Here is a 22,677-nt window from a genome sequence, read left to right on the forward strand (position 1 = left end):
CATCATTAGAGTCATTCTCCCATTGATTACACAAGAATACCAACACCGTCAAAACAACCAACTGGCAAGATCAACAGTCTTGAAGGAGTGCTACTTTATCACCAATTATATTTCTTCCAGAAGAAACCATTATGTGCCTGGTGTTTCTCAATCATCTCATGCCAATTAGTTAAATGTCTCTGAATTATTTTGTTCTGGCAGGGAATTGCAGATTGACTTGCGAATGACAGGTTAAAAGATATTTGCCCAAAATACCTTTATAAAGAGCAATACAGCTGAACATCTGCAAAAAGTGACTATTTATTACTGACGATGACCCAGTGAAGAATATGTGACAGAACTATTAGGTCCTAAACAACTATAGCCTAAACCACTACTGCTAAACAACTAAAAAGTCTCTCACACCAAGTACTGAACAACTACTGTCTAAACAACAACTGTGCCTGAATAACAATTGCCTGAACAAAATATATATATATATATATATATATATATATATATATATATATATATATATATATATATATACATACATACACACACACATTCTAAACAACTAATAAACCATAAAAACGAAAAAGGAAACCATACCTTAAAATTAGTTGTCCAGGCAATTGTTATTCAGGCACAATTGTTGTTTAGACAGTAGTTGTTCAGTACTTAGTGGTAGAGACTTTTTAGTTGTTTAGCAGTAGTGGTTCAGGCAAGTAGTAGTTTAGACCTAGTTGTTCAGGATGTTTCCCCCCCAGTGAAGTAATTGGCACAGTATAACTTTTTCTAGTGCCTACTACTTGTATTTCAATTTCCCCAACTTGGATATGTGAAGGGCCTCTGCTATGTAGTAACAATACTTAACTTATTTGTAGGGCACACGTTCATGTCGGGCACTTTGGCCTGAATAACCGATATTTATTGTTACCCAATTCAGTAGTCTTATTTTATCGACCTCAGAAGAGGAATGTTGTGTGGAGCTGCCGAGATTCAAATCTGTGACCAAGACGTAAATCAGATCCCTGTAGTGAATGCAGTATTACACTGAAAAAGAAGAGACTGCTGTAAACTGAACACCTGCACTATGGAAAACTTGACTGTCAACTGGTAGAGCGCATGAACCTTTGCTATATAAACTTCAAGGTGGCAACAGAGTTTTACTGTATGTACCAAGACCACCTACACAGCCTGCATGACAAAAGCTGTGGTAAAGTCAAATGTTCAGGCCGAGATGACAAAGTGATTACCACAGTGCACTTGGTATCAACCACGGGTAATCCCTATTTCTCAGCTTGGCAGTACTAAAAAATGAAAGTAGCATCAAAGCTGTTTCCTTTAAACAAGAGCATTTTAGTTCAGGTGTTTTTTCAATAAAGAGAAAAAGATCTCATTTGGAGTTTGAATGGAAATGAAAATGCTTCAATTTTCGGAGGAAATTCTAAACATGGAGTAGACTCTATAAGCTGAAATTCTCCTACATTATTGTCCCTAGAGAGTAAGAAATTCAGCCAGTGAACTACTTGTATTTACTTTCCTTCAGAAATTGGAGGATATTCATATCCCTTCAAACCTCAATGAGGCCCCAAAATTTGCATGTGGTATTAGACCAGACCTTTTTGAATCTGGTTACACGTGTGAAAGACTGTAGAAGAGGGGACAAAGGAATGGTCAGGAACATTTCCTGGCTATGATATCTCACCTAATTTGATGGACAGGTGATATGGAGAGGACAGTGACTACATAGAATTGTTAACCATAGGCTGTATTATATGCAATGCCATGGGGTGCAACAGGTGTGCGTGCCTTTTTCGCACTTTGTGGTTTCTATAGCATTACTGAAGGTTTTGCTGATGTTTGTGAGGCCACTTCAATAATACAGATAGTGCTGACCCTATCTTAAGAGAAGTCCCTTATCTGCATGAGAGCATGGACCCATTCAAATGAGGGAACAGTTTGCCTCTGCAGAGTGGGCCTTGAGGAAAGAAGCAGTCGGAAGGCACACTGATTGTGCGCCACAAAGAGGTGGTGCAACATCACTGAACCCCTGAGTGCAGCCCTTTGGAGTGGGGGAAAAGGGTATATCTGCCCCCTCCTCCCTGAAATGCAGATGGGTGCCATCTGCACAGTGAAAGATGGAGCGGCTGCTGCAAGTATTTCATTAATGCATTGCCCCCAGGGTAGCACTGGCCCCATATGGGCCCAGCACACCAATTTGAAGGTGTGCCCCTGTGCAAACAGGGACATCGCACTCTGTTTGTAATATGGTTTGCTGCCGTCTTGCATTTCTGCAAAACTATACTACCATTTACAAAAGTGAAGTAACACTTTAAAACTAAATTCTAGGTTCTCAGTTAAGTAGTTACACCGCCTTCCATTGTTATTGGGCTTTGAAAGACAGCCTTTCTCTTGCCATTGCTTTTTGTATCAGGTGACTTAAATCAATCCCAAAAAGTATACTTTGCATATCATTTCAATCACTTGTAAGAATTAGCAGCTGAGGAATTGCCTTTGTAGTCAACATGAAGTTGCCATTAGCTTAGGGGTGGCTTGACATAATTTCTGATCTCTTCTAACAGTTGGCCACAGTTAATTTAAAAAACAAAAAAATCAAAGAAGGGGTAAGGTGTACAGATTACACAGCCCATCATAAAGTCCACACCCATCATAAAACCAACTAAGGATCTTAAAATGAACAAGCCAGTAACAGGCTGGGTTAGGAAAAATATTTGAGTATGCACACAATCCATCATGCCAACCAGCCATATGGCTCCACTGAGAGCGACTGGGGCTTGTGCAAACTCAATGTTAGGAGGCAAGGAAAACAAACACTGGTGCAATACAGGCCATCAAACTGCCAAGCACTGTTAAAAACACAAGTCAAACACAACATCTCATCAGGAATGCATGATCTCAGCACTCAACAGTTCAAGATATCACAAAAAATATCAACATGGTTCTTCGGACAACCGCACATTGCCTTTTTCACACCACCACAGGAAAGCAAGGCCTTTATAGCAAAACATTGTGCAATAGCATATCACTTTATAAATGTCTCTCGACATTTCCTGCTTAGAAACAACCTGATCATCATTCATGGTGAAAACACCTTAGACGGTTGTCTTAACACAGCCTTTGGAATTCTGCACAGTGACAGTCTGAGTAGATATCTACCCCCACACCCCACACAAGAAAATAAAAAGTCCAAACTAACTGAACAATGTAAGTCAGAGGACCATCTGAGAGATACTACTACATTCTAACTAAGCAAAGGGCAATACTAAACATATTATGTGTACAAAAATAAACGAATTCACAAACATCCAAAATATTTCAGGTTTCAATAAATAAATATATTATCAGTCCTAGATCTGCACAGAGTCAAAATATTATGCATCTTAAGAATTAGAAATGCCGTTTTCTATAGTACAATTACAAAAGTGCTGGTTTTAAATTCTTTGAAGAACTGTTCCTTTCTGGTTCTTTACTTCCTGATCGTTTTGAAGAAGGCATGCCTTTTCTTTCACAGCTCTGAACTGCAAATTACGTGTTGGGCTTCTCACGAGAACAGCTGCGGTTCACTGTGCAATAGAAAAGAAACTCCAGCAAGGTCTATATTTAGGAAATAAATATATGCTTTCAACCATTCTGGCTTAAAATGCCCCGACCTGTTTATCAAGTTGCACAACATTAAAAAACGACCACATACTGGAAACATATATACACACACACATACACTAATGAAAATGTAATGTTGTGTATTCTGGCTTCTTAAGTTTCCAGCAAATCTCCACAAAGCTCTCAGTGGTGTCAACCATGAGAGATCTAGTCCCTTTCCATCTGCATAGCCATAAACATCTGGTAACAATTGCAGGTAACCACCCATCTGGCAATAAAGGTCCCCAATGCCATTTTTGCATTAAATTCCCTTTTGAAATTCCACTTGCCATAATTAAAACATAAACACTGCTTTCAGTCTCTGAAACTGCTATAGGTTAGTACATAGTGCAAGATAAACGAGCCCCAGAAAGAAGGGTAAAGAGTGACATCTTAAATTCATTTTGGCAAAAACACAACAATAAATATTAATAAAAATGGCCTTGTTTAAGTGCTTAATCCTCCTTTCACATTTAAGGTTGGTGCAAATCTCCCATTCTTCAAACTTCATTACACGGTTCTTTGTGGCCTTTTCCCAAACTTACAGACTCTTTGTAACTTGGGAGTTAAATACTGGATGCAAACAATATAGTACAATGTCTCTTTAGATTACAAGAAGCCATTGAATTTGATCATTTGGCTGTGTTCCCAAAGTATTCTTCTGCAGCAGACAACAACCACCCCTTGTTGGAATTTTGAGCTCAACTGGACTTTCAGACCTAAGAGTTCTTTCGATAATCTTTGCACCATATGTATCATTTACTACGCTTCAAGTAAAAAATATAAGAAAGGAGCGTTGCGACTCTGACATACCCTGTTTTCTTAAGCGCTCCTCAGACCTGGTTACATTTCATACGATAACACCACTCTTTTGTGGTGGCATAAACGATTTTAGGGAACTGTAACTCAGTGTATCTGCAGATGCAAGCGTTTACTTTCTACACGTAATTATAGGGTTTTATCAGCACACAGCTATCTTTCGTTGGAAAAATGAAATGTTATATTCTCAAATACTAATTTCACATAGATGTATGGAAGGTCTCTAAACCTGATTGCTCGCAGCAGAATCCAGACTGAAAATGGCTTTAGTAATGAAGCGGCCCCTTTCCTCAACAAGAACAATTTACGCGTGAAGACGCACTTCTCTCTAAATAGCGTTGAGAATGTCAGTGATGTCTTTCTGGTTTTCCTATTATGCTGAGTTTCTATGACTTGGGAGCAAGCGTTCCTTTCTATGGTAAACATTAAACACATATGGCAGGTGTTGGGGTAAGCTCGGATAGGCCAGGGAGCCGTAGAAAGCACCAGACGCTGCTGGCTAAAAGAATGTTTTTTCTTGCATACGAAGAGACTGTGAGGAAGCAACATATGCTGTTGGTCACTCTTGTGACATCTCGGTGCCGCGTGTCACAGGTCCTCGAATAGCTCTGTCTCCCCCTCTCTTATAAAGAAACATTTGAGCGACCACTTGCAGATTGAGGCGCCCGCTGCAACAGAAGCCGGTGGGTGGTTCATAACTGTCCCAGAGTCCCCCACCAAGAATCACTCAATCATCGCCTCACTGTCCAAAGTGAGCAGAGTTGGATGCAGGAAGCAGACAACCAGAGGACTGTGCGATGCCCTTCAAGATCGTGCTACTATGTCCATCGGTGTCCTTTTCAGACCAGGCTACTATAAAGTACCCTCTTTAGATCGTGCGTTGCCTCGGGGAGTGCCCCCTTTGCGGAAGGGTTGTCCTCAGCAGCTGGCGCCCTCAGCCTTGCCCCCGGGGCTGTCCTTGCCGACGGCGATCTGGCATCCGCTGGTGACATGGGTGAGTACCTTCTGCTTCAGTTGGGTGACCTGCTCGCGCAGCAGGCTGGCGGTGGAGGCCAGGTCCGAGTTCTGCGACTTCAGCACCTTCACCTTCTCCTCCAGGCGGGCGATGCGCTCCAGCTTCCGCTTGCGGCACTTGGAAGCAGCGATGCGGTTGCGCAGCCGCTTCCTCTCCGCTTTGATCCGCTCCTGGGCCTCGGGGTCCATGGGCGACAGAGACGGCGGGGAGACCCCGCCGCACGGGTCAATGCTGGGGCCCGGGCCGCCCTCGGGCACGGTCTGCGGCTCTTCCAGCCCCGTGGGCCCCCGGTGCGGCTGGTGGCGCAAGGGCAGCGCCTGCAGGGCGGGAAAGGCGATGCCCCCGCCGGAGTAGGCGCTCCCGGGGGGACTGAGCTGGGCGGCGGGTACCGGGGTGAAGCTGCTGAGGTTGGTGTAGACGGGCACCTCCCCGGACGGGTGCAGGCTGCGGGGGTAGGGCGCCCCCTGCAGGCCGGAGGCCGCGGAGGGCGAGAGCGGTGTGCCCAGCAGCTGGTTCTGCTTGTGCAGGTCGGCCAGCGCCTTGACGAAGCCGTCGGCGAAGCCTTCCTGCTCCTGGGTGATGGCCTGGCTGCGGTAGAGGAAGGGCTGCTGCGCGGGCGGCGGGGGCGGCGAGGGGCTGCTGGCGGCCTCGGCGAGCTCGGGGTTGGCCTGGATGATGAGGTGCTCCAGCTCCGGGGAGGCCAGCTTCAGCAGGCTCAGCCCCGACTGCGAGGCGGGGGGCAGGAGTGGGGTGTCCGGGGGGCTGCTGCTGCCGGAGGCCGGGCCCACCGAGATGCCGGCCACGGTGATGACGGGCTGCGGGTTGGTGCCGCCGGCCGTCGGCCCGGCGAGGAGCTTGAGCGCCGAGCCGCTCCTGGTGATCACCTCGGAGAAATGAGCCGGGACACCTGCCGGGGGCACTAGCACGGCGGCCAGGGCGGCGCCGCTCTTCTTCTTCATGTGGGCCTGGACGGGGCCGCCGACCAGCTTCTGCTCCGGGTAGCGGACCGTCTGGGCCCGGCCGCCCAGGCCAGTGTATCCGGCCGCGATGTGTGCGAAGTCAGGCAGGTTCAGGGCCTCCTCGTGGTAGAAGGGGCTCTCCATCTTCACATGGTCAGCGGTGGCGGTGGTCATCATCATGTCTTCTCCGTAGTCCGCGGCGGTACGACGGGGCTCACCAGGAACGTTGCATCACCCCCGGCACCGGGCTGGGTAGATTAATGGCGGTCACACCCAGCAGGTACTGAACGGTTCCGAAGCCCCACAAACTTTCTGTACCTCCGGTGCTCTAAAAAATACAAAAAGGAAAGTAAAAAGCAAAAATAACGTTAAGACGTGGATCTATTTGTTCATTGGTGGTAAAAAAAAAAAATGAGTACTCAACAGAAACTAAGGAATTCAATTATGTATGGCTTTGCCAAGGAAACGACGCCCGTTCCAGCAAATTACCAACAGAGCACAGCACATGACAGTGCACTCCATGGTATAATTGCACCGCATTTTTAAAGCCAAACTCTAAATATACTGTCTTTCCTCCACCGAAAGTTTACACGGGGAGGGGGCTAGAAGGCGCTACGTAAACAACCAGAAAAGGTATATACTAGAACGTATCAAATACCACCACAGGGGACAGCGTTCATTCGGGATTTATAGCGCTGTGGCGCTATGCGAAACCTACCTTACCAGGCTGCAACAGTGGATCCTCGGCGCGTCAGTGCCCTCTTCTTCAGCAGCCTCCGGCGTGGACGGTACTCGTTTATCCAGCCCCGCTCCCAACCACTATCCCAGTCGCAGCCACTTTATGTTTAAAACTTCTTCCGCGAAGCAAAAAACAGCAAAGTAACGTAGTCGATTTTAAAAATAAGATAGTAAAGCCAGTAGGTGAGAGGGAAACAGTAGGTGGAAGGGGTTAAAAATACGCGGACTAGAAAATCCCCGCGCTTGGTGGTGGGTGAGCGCGCCTGTCAGTGTCAGGAGCGCTGCGAGGGAGGGGATAGTCATCGAGCGAATCCTTCGCCAGCCCACTGCCTTGGGGACCAGAGGCACCGCAGGGGGATGAGCAGGAGTGGGAGGGGCTGGGTGGTCGCACCCCTGCTTCCTGATTTGATGGCTGGGTTATCCCCGACGAGGAGGCGGGAGGCACTGAGGATGCCTGCGGGCGCTTTCTGTTTCCCAGTGACTGACTGTGTGTGTGCTCGGATCTGCACTTCCCCAGTCTTGACCCGCGAGAGCCCGAGACACGCCCGTCCTCGCCCCCAGCAACAAACAGGAAGCAAGGCCGTGGGTCTGGCGGGAGGAGGGACAAGGCTCCGTCGGCGACTTTAACTCTCCCCTCCCCGCATGCCTCCTGTTCTGCACAAGGTGCTGCAGCCCCTTCAGCACCTGCGGTGGCTCTTTCGAACAGAAGGTGAAGTGTTGCTCTGGGAGCGAGAGCTGTCCACAGTGAATCCACTCTGTCCCAAAACTATTATCGCCTTCATTGTACCCGCCCCTCTAGGCTGACAATCAAGATGTACACACTGTTTTTGTGACACATTTTTCTGTGATTTCCTTAGCGGTTTCAACACGGACTTTCTCGGCAAATACGTGAGCAATTCAATCTTCCGACGCTTGTTGATGGGATGGATGTATTGTAGGGGAAACGAAACCATCTCGTCTCTCAACTGCACCGTACACGTTTCCTTTCCTCTGATCCACGTTTTGAGATGCGACAGTTTTCCCGTTTCAGAACTACGACTTTTGGGATTGCAGTGGAGCGGTCTCGTCACCGCCGCCTAAAGTTGGTCGCTTTTCACTGCCCCAATGAGTTTTGCATAGCTGCACGCACACTCCTTGGCATGGAGTTGTCATTACATGTCTCGCCAGCCGAAAAGGCTGTCTCCCTCAAAAAGTGGGTGTGTCGCTGAATGTGCTGCACACGTCCCGCCTGACATCTTCAGTGTTTAAAAACGTTTTTAACAGGCGAGTGCGGTCCATATTAGTTCGCAGGACCTTTAATTAATGTTTGTAAGCACTTTTTGTGCTATTCGTGGTGATTTCGCGATTGTTCCTGCAAATCAGGACACATGCGCTCAGGTTGCTTCCCCCACCTGGTTCCTTTGCTAATTTAGCACACACGGTGTCACCACTGAGTACATGAATATGTTAAAAATACTAGCACTCGTTCTTGCTGTTCATTCATAAATAGACGTAAACTACCAAAATCAATTTAACCCCAAGGGCTAGATGACTTTGATCACAACGTGGATTTGTTTTTATCCCACCAGTAACATTGAAGTAAATAGATCAAATTGGGCGAGACAGCACACTCCAAACTAATCTGGCCAATGACTAAATTGTGTGTGTGTGTGTCAACAGCACGTAGCTGTACATAATAAATGAATACCTCGTTATACATTGATATGACCTGCATTCCCTCCTCCCGCCCCTAAAAGACTACCTAAAAACACCCAACACAACTGCATCTCACCTCCCCAAGTAACCCCTGCAGCCGTAACTTCAGACAAATTCTTAACAATCTAAACCCTCAGGTTCCTGGCTGATGAAATGTTAACTTCCCAAATCCCTTCTTCACCCTCCTACTCCAAGCTACTTCGCCCAACACAAGATGCATTGAACCTCCTTTGTATAAAACACCCCACAAACCTCCCAAACGTACAGCTGCCCATTAGAGCCAATTTATAATAACCCCAACACAAAATCCCTTTATTGCACACCGGGCTTATATTGGCGTGTCTACTCTTCCCAACATAAAAAGACTAATTACCCTCTAATACAGCGTGGTGCCATGCAGTACGCTGCTCCGCCTATGGTCCAGAGACTGTTTCGCCCTTTGCTAAAGATGACCTTACATCACTGTCCCAAAGACTCAACCCCCTATAACTTCACTCTTCATTTGCACAGCTAATCATTGTCAATGCAGTTCCACCAAACTGCACTACCTGCCTCAAACAGCCCCTTGAGGGGGGTGGGCAGAGGCGGCTGGTGTTCAAGGGCTAAGGGGCTGCGACCCTAGCCTTTTCTGGCCTTTCTAGTGAAGCATATATTTAATTACATGATGAAAGTAAAACATTCTCTGCACAACATTTTCTGAGTGAAAGTTGTGCACTTTGAAAAGCCCCACTGCGCCTGCGTCAGTATGTGGCTGAAAGTTGCACAGTAGGGCTGACAGGGCTTGCCCACGTAAAGCCCTTAAGTTTACTCAGAATGCAGTGACGTCCCTGGCTTATCTCCTCCTCCACCAGAAGTCCTGATAGTAAACAGCCTGGAGCATTTTTTGTTCAGCCCGGGTTTCTGAAAACTTCATGTCACTCTGATATTATATATAATGGTGGGGTGTGATCAGAAGGGTCTACATACCAGAGTTCACATTTTATTAAAATAATGTGGCATTGCGGAAAGAAAATCCCCTTTTCCTGCATTACAAGCAGTCTGTGGCAGAGAAATGGAATAAATACAATAAATAACTCCATCCAGAGCTCTCTGGGAGACAGGAGTGTGACCTGAAGACCTCAAGTCATAAATATGCCAAAGACAACCCTGCACACAAGTAAGTTGGAGCTCTATCTTTTTTTACAGACAATGAGAAAAAAATCTGTTCTCTCAGCTCTCCTCTCCTTTCACTGCCTCTGTAGGTGATTTCGTCTCTCAAAGGCAGTAATGGTTCCAGTAATTTATCGTGGCTAGTTATTGTTTTATTTCTTCTGCAGACTAATGACGTGATATGTCATATCAAACATGTAATCTACAGCTCAAATAAACATGTACCTTTTATCACTGAAACTGCTGGATACTGGATGGGCGAGGCAATGTGTGTTTGTTTGAATGTGGTCGCAGGGCTTGACAGAGTGGCTGAGAAAATGTGGGTGTCTGTGTATAAGAGATGTGTGAATGGCAGTGGATGACAATGTGGATGAGTAAATGGGTTGGTGACCAAAGGCAGTGGGTGAGTAGGTGAATGGAAATACGTGGGTTGTGAGGCTCCCTCACAAGGTGCAATTCCATCTTGTATTTGTGCCCCACCACTGCTTTCAGTCACCAGCCACCACTGGGGGTGGGGGGCTGGGGGTCGTGCATCTAAATTCGGCTATTGGGTGAGAGAATGCCATCCAAAAACGACTCTAACCAGTAAAAAGATTATGGGGGTTATTCTAACTTTGGAGGAGGTGTTAATCCGTCCCAAAAGTGACGGAAAAGTGACGGATTTACCACCAGCCGTATTACGAGTCCATTATATCCTATGGAACTCGTAATACGGCTGGTGGTATATCCGTCACTTTACCGTCACTTTTGGGACGGATTAACACTCCTCCAAAGTTAGAATAACCCCCTATGTGTGAAAAGGTTACTTTAATGAGGGAGGTGCACATTACAAGTCAACATTTGGGAAGTATCTGTATATAATAAATAAATATCTCACGATCCATGAGAGTAATCTGCACCTTTCCCCAGCCTGCTTTCAAAAGCCTACCCACAAACTTAACCCATCTCAGCTGCATCTCACCTCCGCAACCACGCATGCATAACTTTATTCGATTTCTTAACAATCTAAACCTTCAAGTTCTTAGCGACTGAAATGTCAGTTTTTTCAACCTGCTTCTTCTGCCCCTCCAAGCTGCTTCACCCACCCCAAATTGCAACAAGCCTCTTTCTTGTAAAACATTCTGCAAACGTATCTTCCCCTAAACCTCTTTTTAAAAGGTGTTTTACTATCTCGAGCCCCTAATTTGTAAATAAAAACGTGCTGGTGCCCAAAGCCCTCTTAATCACGTTGCTGCTACAATTAAATGTGTGAATTCCGATTACTGAGGCAGTGTATTCCTGAAGCCGTCTCGGGCCTCTTCAATCCATTACCAGCCACTCCCTACCCCTTCAGCTCACTCTTTCGGCATTCTGCTTTCTCCCTTTGTGACGCTTTTTCATTTTTCTCTTCCTCTGTCTTTCCCATATGTGTCTTTTGCTCGGCGGTAAATGCTTGAGGCATAAACATAAGTGCCAGCCCTCAAAAATAAGTATCGGTGCCCCACCCTGAAAACCACAAGAACAAATTAAGCACTGCAAGCCCCTCAATATTACCTACCAATATTAATATTTCTACCACATTCTTACCCCCGAACTTTCACCAACGCGTCCTGAAGCTATATCAAATATAAATGCATGTCTATCACGTCATTGCAAAAAACTGTTTTTCTTCATACACGATGTCTAGATGTGCTATTCTGCCCATGCCCTCTTCCTGCAAAATGTAACTTCTCTATTCATTTTCCATCCCATGTAATTTGTGTCAGCAGGCTTACCTGCCCTCTCCATTCCCTTCTAGGAATCAATTTTGGCCTCAAGACAAACATGCTTTACCATTGCTTTTTAATCTCTTTAACTTTAAAATCCAGCTTCATCGCTTTGATCAAAGCCAAACTCTTTATCCTCATTAAATTGTTCTCACCCAGATGAATCACCAAAACATCTGTTTCAGCTCCCCTTTGCCACACCACTTCACCCATATTTGTGTCTCATCAAAGCCTATTTGACCCTGTGTCTTATTTCCTGCTTACTTTTCTACCCACCTGTCTCATGAATGTTTGCATATCCATAATGTCATGTATCTTTTCAATAGGATAGGGACTGAACCTAAAATGAACCAGCAATACAACAGTTTAGGAGTTGACATCAACACTCCTATGAGCTGTAGCTCATGTATCGCATGTAACAATCCAAAACTATCTACCAAACTATTTAATCCTGTCTCCCAAACAATCTCTCCAGCCAGCCTATATCGCTGCCCCAATTCTAAATTCTCCTCACCTGGTAAACCTAGCTTATTTAATGCTTTCCTCAGCACCACCAACAGCTGAAAACACATTACTCTAGACCCATCCCCATCTCTGAAAACATATTCACCTTGGGCTGTACCCTTTATAATGTAAGGCTTCCACCAATACACTGGGGACAGGCTCATTCCAGAGCATCAGTCTCATTACGAGGCTGGCTGACCACCACAGCCTCTCAGCTGTTACCGCGGCTGTGGTAGTCCGACCGCCATATTATGTTAGGCGGGCGGACCCACCTAAAAATTGCCGTCCCCACCAGGATCACTGATCCCGACAGGGTGACGGCGGTCTTGATTGTAATCAGTTAGGGCGGCGCTGAACTCAGAGCAGTCCTGCTGATTACAACCTTGTTCTCCGCCAGCCTTTTCATGGCAGTTTCCCCACCAAGAAAAAACTGGCGGAGAAAAAGTGCAGGCGGCTACCGGGGGGAGGAGGCCTGCACTGTCTATGGCATGGGCAATGCAGGGCCCCCCCTGTCCAGGATCCTCGGAATTCTGCAGTGCGCATTCCGAGGGTCCTGGTTGGTCCCCTCTGTGGTACGAGATAGTGCTCAGCTTTTTTAAGGGAGCTGAGTGCTATCTCTTAGCATAACGCTGTATTTCAAGGTTTCCACCGGTCAGACAGGTCAGGCCGGCAGAAATCTTGTAATAGGGAGAGGTGTCACTGCCATGGCAGTGGCGTCCTCCCCGCGAGCTTGGCGGGCCCGCGTTGTGACGGCCAAACTCATAATGAGCCCCTAAGTCTTCAGTGGTTCTGTTTTCATCTTTGCTATTTGGCTTTTGCAGGGTTATCACTACTCCTTCCACTGTACATTCTACATCCTCCCTGCTGACAACACTCTGCCCCTTTGCTCCCAGCAAATTCGACACTCGAAATACCCAGAAGAGCATCCATAATATCAACAGTGAAAAAAGCACCAGCTCCATGTCTTCCAAACAAACCTTGTGCAGTACAATCATTACCCTCCTCAATACCTGCCATACCAACAGTTTCTATAACTGTCCCAATTTGTCTAGCCCAACCTTCTAGAATACTACAGCCGAGCTCTCTTGCAGTTGGTGCATAAGTCCACATCAATTTACTGTGAAACAGTATACCAGCTAACTTACCTGCTGTTGTCACTTGTACCAACCTTTCCTTATTGTTGTCTTAAAGAATTGTAGCACATCCTCTGTCCTCTTCCAATGGTCCCGCCTGTTACCTGCTCCGCTCTGCGCCCCTGACTGCAGGAGCTCTTCATGGCTGGGCATTTGCTCCTTTCTTCATCTTCACCAAAAAACCATGAACAAAATCCAATATTCTCATGTGCCTATTTGCCAAAGGCTCTGCGGCATCAAATTTTTCTCCTCATTTGCTCCCAATGCAAGCGCACAGAACCACCTCCACTGTGAGCAAAATAAGATATCTGCAATTTTACTGTCAATTCCCGGGACATGCTTGGCTTTGAAACTAATATTCTATTTCAGACAGCCTTTAACCAACTCTCTCAACAGATACAACACCAGCAAATCTCTTGCCGACTGCCTGTTGAAATTTCACCACTGACATGTTATCCACATTGAAGAGTACTTTCTTGTTAACAAACTTTGTGACCCACAGCGCAAGTGCAACCACCAGTGGGGAAAATTCCAACAGTGCATTGCTTCTACCTCCCAGCTTCCATGTTTCTAGCTATTGCTCCACACACCACTTTCCTCGGCAAAAAAGCCAAAACCTGCATTGCCTGTCCGATCCAAGAAAATCTGAATGACCCACTCTTGTTTACTCGTCCAAACCCTCCGTGGATATGCAGTTAAGTTGCTCCAAAAATGATCTCCGAAAGAAGTGAGCCCTCACACCTGTTGATAGCCCGAGCCAGTGCTGGAGAAGTGACGAACCAGACACATTTAGGCGGTCATTCTGACCGCGGCGGTCGCCACCCGCCAAGCGGTTCCCGCCGAAAGACCGCACCGCGGTCAAAAGACCACGGCGGTCATTCCGGCTTTCCCGCTGGGCCGGCGGGCGACCGCCAGAAGACCGCCGGCCGGCCCAGCGGGACAACCCCTTCAACAATGAAGCTGGCTCGGAATGGAGCCGGCGGAGTTGAAGGGGTGCGACGGGTGCAGTGGCACCCGTCGCGATTTTCACTGTCTGCTAAGCAGACAGTGAAAATCTCTGTGGGGCCCTGTTAGGGGGCCCCTGCACTGCCCATGCCAGTGGAGACCACCAGAAACAGGCTGGCGGGAAGGCGGTCGGAATCCCCATGGCGGTGCTGCAAGCAGCGCCGCCATGGCGGGTTCCCTGGGCCAGCGGGAAACCGGCGGGAGACCGCCGGCTTCCCTTTTCCGACCGCGGCTTTACCGCCGCGGACAGAATCGCCCAGGGAGCACCGCCAGCCTGTTGGCGGTGCTACCGCCGCACTCCGCCATGGCGGTCATGGACCGCCAAGGTCAGAATGACCCCCTTAGTCTTCTACAAAATGTCTTGCCCGCTGCCACCACGCTGCATGGAAAGTTCAAGTGTATCTAAAGCACCTGCACATCTCTAACCTTCTCCTTCTCCAACATTCCACCCTGTAAATTCATCATTGCCTCCCTTTTTTCTGCCAACCATACCTCCATATTAACTGGGTCAATCTCAATATCTAGGAAGGCTAACACCATGTAAGGTACTACTATTATCTCCTTTGCTAATGGCACACTGTTAGAAATTGGGTTTGTGGTTGGCTGTGGTGTGCACCCTGCCAAAGCAGGAAAAGCAATCCTAGTCAGGGTAAGTCAGAAGCACACCCTAAATTAGCCTTTGCTCACCCCCAGTAGCTTGGCACAGAGCAGTCAGGCTTAAGTTAAGAAGCAATGGGTTAAGTATTTGTGCAACACTTCAAACAATAACATAGTGAAATCACCACAAAAAGGACTCCGCACCAACTTAGAAAAATAGATTATATTTGTATGATCAAAATAATACCAAAAATGACAAAAGTCCAATAAATAGAAATCAAAGTATGAATTTTTAGAGCATACATTTAGTTGTAGTGCTTAGAAGCATAGAGAAACAGCTGGGGCTATCTGGTCGTGCTAGACCAGGTCAAATCTGAAAAGTCAGGGCGACCACAATGGAGCATGGGTCAACTACGGGGACCAGTCTTTGTCTGCTGAAACAGTACTTTACTTCGGAGATTTATGAACACAGAGAACACGATGTGAGGGGCAAGGGATGCTATGAAGGCGATGCGTCGGCTCTGAGCTGTGCAAAGTTGGAGATGCGTTGTGTGTGGGGGCGATGCATCATACAGTCGGCAATGCAATACACACGATTCTCGTAGCAGTGGTGAAGTGCCGACTTCCATGGGACGTCCTAAATCCTCACAGCAGGGGTAATGCATCGGTGCCAATGGAGATGTGCCAGCTCTGATTGGTGCAACAGTGTTGATGCACGGGTACTGGCAATTTTAGCCCTTTATACCCACATCCAAGGGCCCAGGACTGAATTGGCGCCACTTGGGGGTGCGAGACATGTAGTAAACAAAGTCCAGGTGTTGTTGCAGGATTACGATAAGTGTTTGATGTCACTGACGCTTCAGTAGAACAGGAGGTAAGCCAGCAAGCCCTTGGAGTCACTCTGGGTTTAAGTGAGATGGGTCCAGTCCTACGTCAGCAGGGCAGAGGGCAGCAGTCAGCACAGCAGAAAAGCAATTCTTCCAGAGCAGCAATCCAGAGTGGCAGTCCTTGTAGCAGTACAGCAGTCTCTCTTATTGACAGAGTCCTTCACAGGTCCATCCAGCAGTGTACTGATTTGCTAGGGTTACAAGTCCAGTAGTTATACCCAATTGTGCCTTTGAATTGGGGTGACTTCAAAGAAGGGTCTTTGGAATGCACAGAGGTCCTTCCTATCTGCCCTGTCCTAGCTCCAGACTCACTATAGGGGTGTCTCCAGCGTTTTGTGTTGAAGCAGGGCACTGCCTATTCAAATGTAAGTGTCAGCTCCTCCCTCCCATCTTGCCCAGGATGGCCCTTCAGGATGTTGATGGCCCATCAGTTACATCTTAACTTCCTTTGTGTTTTGCTGTCTAGAGGGAATGCACAAAGTCCAGCTGTCACTCAGCCCAGACGTGTATTGGAGACAGGCTGCAGGCACTCAGGGCTAAGTGCAGGAAAATGCCAACTTTCCAAAAGAGACATTTTCCACTTTATAACAATAAATCTCACTTTAGCATTAAAGAGGATTTATAATTACAATTCCATAGGGACTACAAATGACACATCTACTCCTCAGTTAGGAATTACAGCCTACTAAATGTAATAAGGAATCGCCAATGTTAACCTTTGAGAGGGGTAGGACTCACAGTACTGAAAAACAAATTTAGAAGTTTTTCACAACCAGGACATGTAAAACTTAAAAGTATATGTCCTGCCTTTTACTTACGTAGCACCCTGCATATGGGCTGGCTAGGCCTACCTTAGATGTGACTTGTATATTTTAAAAGTGGAGTTTAAGGCCCGGTAAGAGTTTTTAAATCCCAAGTCAACATGGCAGTTGTTAGAAATGGGGTCTTTGGTTGGCAGTCAGGTTGCCCACACTCTAGTCAGGGCAAAGGAGAAACACACCTGGTTAACCCCCTCTCAACCCCTTGGTAGCATGGCATGAGCAGGCAGGTTTAACTCAGAAGCAATATGTAAAGTATTTTTGCCAACACAGCAATACAACAGTTTAGGAGTTGAAATCAACACTCCCATGAGCTGTAGCTCATGTGTCACATGTAACAATCCAAGACTATCTACCAATCTATTTAACCCTGTCTCCCAACCAATCTCTCCAGACAGCCTATGTCGCTGCCCCAATTCTAAACTCTTCTCACCTGGTAAACCTAGCTTATTCAATGCTTTCCTTAGCACCACCAACAGCGGAAACACATTACTCTAGATCCATCCCCATCTCTGAAAACATATTCACCTTGGGCTGAACCCTTTATAATGTAAGGCTTCCACCAATACAATGGGGACAGGCTCATTACAGAGCATCAGTCTTATTACGAGGCTGGCTGGCTGACCAACACAGCCTCGCAGTGGCGGTCGTACCACCGCGGCTGTGGTGGTCCGACCGCCATATTATGTTAGGCGAGCGGACCCACCTAAAAATTGCCGTCCCCACCAGGATCACTGATCCCGACGGGGTGACGGCGGTCTTGATTGTAATCAGTTAGGGTGGCGCTGAACTCAGAGCCGCCCTGCTGATTACAACCTTGTTCTCCGCCAGCCTTTTCATGGCGGTTTCCCCACCAAGAAAAAGCTGGCGGAGAAGAAGTGCAGGCGGCTATCGGGGGGGCTGCACTGTCGATGGCATGGTTAACCCCCACTCAGCCCCTTGGTAGCTTGGCATGAGCAGGCAGGTTTAACTCAGAAGCAATATGTAAAGTATTTTTACCAACACATACAATAATACAGTGAAAGTACTACTAAATGGACAACACACCAGTTTAGAAAAATAGGCAATATTTATCTAAATCAAACAAGACCAAAAGGTCAAAAAATCCAACATACACAAGTTAAAATATGAATTTTCAAAGAATAAGATTCTTAGGGCCATATGTACGAACACATTTTCCCATTGACACAGAATGGGAAAAACCCTTTGCTAAATCTGGCCCTTAGTCAATAGAAAACAATGGAACCTTTGATTTTGCACAAAGTACGTGGTCAGCACAAAAAAGAAAGCCGCACGGGCAAGCGTTCATCGGAAAAAGCAGCAATGCGTCAATTCCTTTCTCGCAAGGGCGGCCGTGCGTCGTTTCTTCTCCCGTCGGGTCAGTGATGCATCGTTTTTCTCCCTCACAAAAGAGCTATGCGTTGGGCATCTTGAATCCGTGCAAAGTCGTGTTGACTTTGACGCCCAGGGACAATGCGTGGAAAATAATGTTGCATGGTGTTAGAAAACTGCACTGCATGAAGTTTGCGTCGTTAGCAGCCGCAAGTAGGTGTTGCACGTCGTTTCTCCAGCCGTGATGCGTTGATCTCCCAGGTGGAGCATCGATTTTAGCCGCGAGGCCAGCAACGCAGCATTTATCAGCTGCTTTGGGGATGGTATGTCGAAAATGTCCCCGCACCGCGCTGTGTGTGTGGATTTTCAGCTCTTGTCTACCAACTTCACCTTTCAAGGGCCCGTGGACTGGATAGGACACCACTTGGCAGGGCAGGAGTCTCATCAGAGTCCAGTAGTTAACAGAGGAATTCTTTGATGGCACTGAGTCTTCAAAACAGGAGGCAAGCTCAGTTCAAGTCCTTGGAGATTCTTCACAAGCAGGAATATACCACAAAGTCCAGTATTGTTCTCCTTTCACAGGCAGAAACAGCAACTGCAGGAAAGCCCAACAAAGCACAGTCATAGGCAGGGGCAGCACTCCTCCTCAGCTCTTCAGCTCTTGTCCGTGGCAGAGGTTCCTCTTGGTTCCAAAGTGATTTAATTTTCAGGGCGTTTGGTCCAACACTTATACCCTATTCTTCCTTTGAATTAGGCCTGCTTCAAAGGAAAGTCTCTGTTGTTCACAAGATCCTGCCTTGCCCAGGCCAGGCCCCAGACACACACCAGGGGGTTGGAGACTGCATTGTGAGAGGGCAGGCACAGCCCATTCAGGTGTAAGTGACCACTCCTCCCTCCACTCTAGCACAGGATATGCAGGCTTCACCCATCTCCCTTTGTCCCACTGTCTAGAGGGGATTCACAAACAGCCCAACTGTGAAACTGACACAGACAGGGAATCCACAAACAGGCAGAGTCACAGAATGGTTTAAGCAATAAAATGCCTACTTTCTAAAAGTGGTATTTTCAAACTAACAATCTAAAAAACAACTTCCCTAAAATATGTATTTTTAAATTATGAGTTCAGAGACCCCAAACTCCAAATTTGAATGTGCTCTCAAAGGGAATCTGCACTTTAATAATATTTAAGGGCTGCTCCCATGTTAATTTATGAGAGCGATAGGCCTTGCAACAGTGAAGACTGAATTTAGCATTATTTCACTGTTAGGACATATAACACACATCAGTACATGTCCCACCTAAAACATACACTGAACCCTGCCCATGGGGCTACCTAGGGCCTACCTTAGGGGAGGGAGCCTTACATGTTTGAAAAGAGAAGGTTTAGGCCTGGCAAGTGGGTATACTTGCCAAGTCGATTTGGCAGTTTAAAGCTGCACACGCATACACTGCAGTGGCAGGTTTGAGTCATGTTTACAGGGCTACTAATGTGGGTGGCACAACCAGTGCTACAGGCCCACTAGTAGCATTTGTTTTGCAGGCCCTGGGCACATCTGGTACACTCTACCAGAGACTTCAGAGTAAATCAAAGATGTGAATCGCAGCTAGCCAATTACACATACATTTTACATAAGAACACTTGCACTTTAACATTGGTTAGCAGTGCCAAGTTCCCAGAGTATAAAAAAACAGCAAAAACAGAGTCCAGCACACATCGACAACCTGGGAACAGAGGCAAACAGTTAGGGGAGACCACATCAAGGATGCCAAAACTAACAGCAGTGTAAACAGGCTCTGCCATGGCAATGGGCTACTTGAGGGGGTAGCACAGGCAGTGCTGCAGTCCCACAAATAACATTTAATTTACAGGCCCTACGCACCGGTAGTTCACTTTACAAGGGACTTATAAGTAAATTAAGTATGCCAATTGTTGATGTACCAATCAAACCATGTTTAGGGGAGAGAGCACATACACTTTAGCACAGGTCAGCAGTGGTAAAGTACTCGGAGTCCTAAGGCCACCAAAATGAAATCAGCAAAAATTTGAGGCAAAAGGTTTGGGAGACAACCACCCTAATGTTATGTCTAATAAACACCCAAATCTCTCATTCACTCTTTAAAGCTTACCGTCATCTGTTTAGCCCCCAAAAGCAATTTGGGATATCCGTTTGATGTCCATATATTTAAACAGTGCCACATGTCTTTTACAATACTTCTCACATTAGATGGTAGCATATATAAAAAATGCTGCTGTCCAGTTCTCCATTGTTACAAGTACCCATGTTCTTGACGGTTCATATTTCACCTTTTTTTTATCCCTGTTTAGTTATCACTTCCCTGTGTAACAACATAAGACCTCTGTATATTCCCCTTGCAAGTTTGCTCTGTCATTGCTGTCATTGGGTGAACATCCAGCAATTTTGTTATCTCCACATAGGGGAGATTCTTAAATTTAGCCCCTTTATTCTTCATTTTGCCTTTATCCTTCTACTCCCAATCTTGAGTCTCCTTAGTCTCCTCAACATTTTTATCCTGTTTCCCCCTAAGACCTGTCCCTTCAATACCTACCCCTTCAACGGTCACATACCTTTCTTTGTACAACCTCACACCCACACCGTCATCACCTTTCATGCACTGCTCTCCCATGCTCTTCAAAGCCATCTCAGGTTTTGCTCTGACAGCTGTATTCTTACCAAGACTTAAAGTTGGATCCCACACTCAAGCCTGTCATCCCACCGTGACCATGTCTTCAGTGCCTTAACTTCATGCTCTCTATTGGTCACTGCCTCCCCATATCCTACAAAACACCAACATATTCCATTTCCTCTCCCCTTCTCACTTTGCCCAATGATTTGACCCACCATTTTTACTGCTCTGTTCCTCACCCATGTGATCAGACAATTCACATTCTTCCACATTGTAATCAAGACCCAACAGATCCCCAGGCTTTTCTTTGTCTCACTGCATGCCCCTGCAACTCACCAACCCAACCATCACCATAGTCATACTGGCTGTGCATAGATCTTCTGGATGAGGAAGCCACTCCACACCGTCCCCATTGTACCATAGCATTGTCCTCCACTGGCAACAGGTCAGCCGCTTTGAACTAGGACTCCTCTTGCTCTCTGGGTGAATAAGCTACACTAAACTCTCCCAAGTATTGCCATGTGTTGTGTCCTGACTATCTGCTTGTCAGTCTCAGAAAAGGTCCAGTATGCTGTCTAAGATAACTCTTCTACACTCTCACATCTCTTGCTCATCAAGGATACACGCCCATTTCCCTACTGTGCTCTTATGCTGTTTGGATCCTGATTACCCCATGCCAGCCTCTTGTCCTGCTTCCAATACCTCCTTCCTGCCTTTTCCCTCCAATTCCCAGATGCCCCAATGCCTGTTGCTGGCCATCTGTCTTATCTTTCCTGGTGTAAACCCTCAATGGTTTGCTGCCCACTGTTGCTTTTATTTCCACCTGCTCTTAGCCCCTTCATTGTGTTCCTACTCCGTCTCCCCACTGTCACTCTGCTCGGGAATTGTGGCTATTAAAGCTGATGCTGTACCAGCTCAAGCCTTGCTCCTTGCTGAGAGGCATTTCTGTTCTCTTTTTATATCGCTGCGTCTGTCCACCTACCCAATACCACTGCAGGCAAAGTAACAGACAAAGACTCTCTTCGCATCTTGGGCCTCCGATGGAGCCCTGATCCACTCTGCTCTTTACTGCGACTATCACAGACAGGCGCCTACGTTTAGACCTCAATGCCTCCCACTTTCCCCATACCCACTTCAGCCTCATGCATTCCAAGCGCCTTTGAAGAGTGCATGACCACTGTGCCACCTCCCTTGGCCACCCCTGGCCCATCCACTTCTTTTTTGTATATATTTTTGTCTGTTGTTGCGAGAATGCAAGCACCACTGCCACAAGTGGACCAGCGTACTGGGCATGTACAACTTGGTTCCCTTACATCCTCCTACATTCCTACAGCCAACAGGTCCTCTCTGCCAGCCTCGCTCAGCAGCCTCAGTGCCTCTGCCACTCCCTTGCTGCCTTCCATTATAAAACATTACTGCTGCCTAATTAAAAAACTGCTCCACCTAAGGTCCAGCCCCTGTGCCTGCCCTTTGATAGAGGTGATCTTCTGGACCTTTGCTTTCTTAACAAGGTCACCCCAGATTTTTGCCTTCTGTGGTTGAACCTGCTTTTTGTTAACTATAGGAATTTATGCACTTTATTCCTGCCAACCAGTGGTAAAGTGCTTATGCTATGCCTCTAAACATGGTAAAGTTGACATATTCCAAAATGACACATTCACTGTATTTAATAGTCCCTAGTATATGGTACTACATGTACCCAGCTCCTGTAACTTAAATGCTACTAGTGGACTACAGCACTCATTGTGCCACCCATTAAAGTAGCCCTATGAAACATGTCTCCAGGCCTGTCCCTGTAGCCTGGCTATGCAGGTTTAACTGCCATTTAACCTGGCAGCGCCTTACCTACAGGCTGCTGTGGCAACCCCAGTATCCTCCTCAAAACACATCTGGAACTGTGAAGAATCAGAAGAAGGACTGCCCTGCTCTCTGAAAAGCCTGAAGGAAAACTGGACCTACTTGCCTTGAACCTAGGATCTCAGAACAGAAG

General features: G+C 46.7%; 1 protein-coding gene across 1 annotated transcript; it reads right to left on the reverse strand.

The window, feature by feature from the left end:
• Window positions 1-1,349: 1,349 nt before the first annotated feature.
• Window positions 1,350-7,752, reverse strand: LOC138297090 (transcription factor JunD-like). Its single transcript, XM_069236594.1, has 2 exons — window positions 7,157-7,752; window positions 1,350-6,766 (listed from the first exon to the last, which is right to left on the reverse strand). The coding sequence occupies exon 2, from the start codon at window positions 6,616-6,618 to the stop codon at window positions 5,383-5,385; it is 1,236 nt and encodes a 411-aa protein (XP_069092695.1). The 5' UTR covers window positions 6,619-6,766; window positions 7,157-7,752; the 3' UTR covers window positions 1,350-5,382.
• Between the last annotated feature and the right edge of the window lie 14,925 nt (window positions 7,753-22,677).

This window comes from Pleurodeles waltl, chromosome 1_2 (genome assembly GCF_031143425.1).
Source record: "Pleurodeles waltl isolate 20211129_DDA chromosome 1_2, aPleWal1.hap1.20221129, whole genome shotgun sequence".
In the NCBI taxonomy this organism is placed as follows: Eukaryota; Metazoa; Chordata; class Amphibia; order Caudata; family Salamandridae; genus Pleurodeles; species Pleurodeles waltl.

Coding starts and splice junctions, on each gene's coding strand:
- LOC138297090 (XM_069236594.1), bottom strand. CDS start 6,618: ATGATGATGACCACCGCCACCGCTGACCATGTGAAGATGGAGAGCCCC.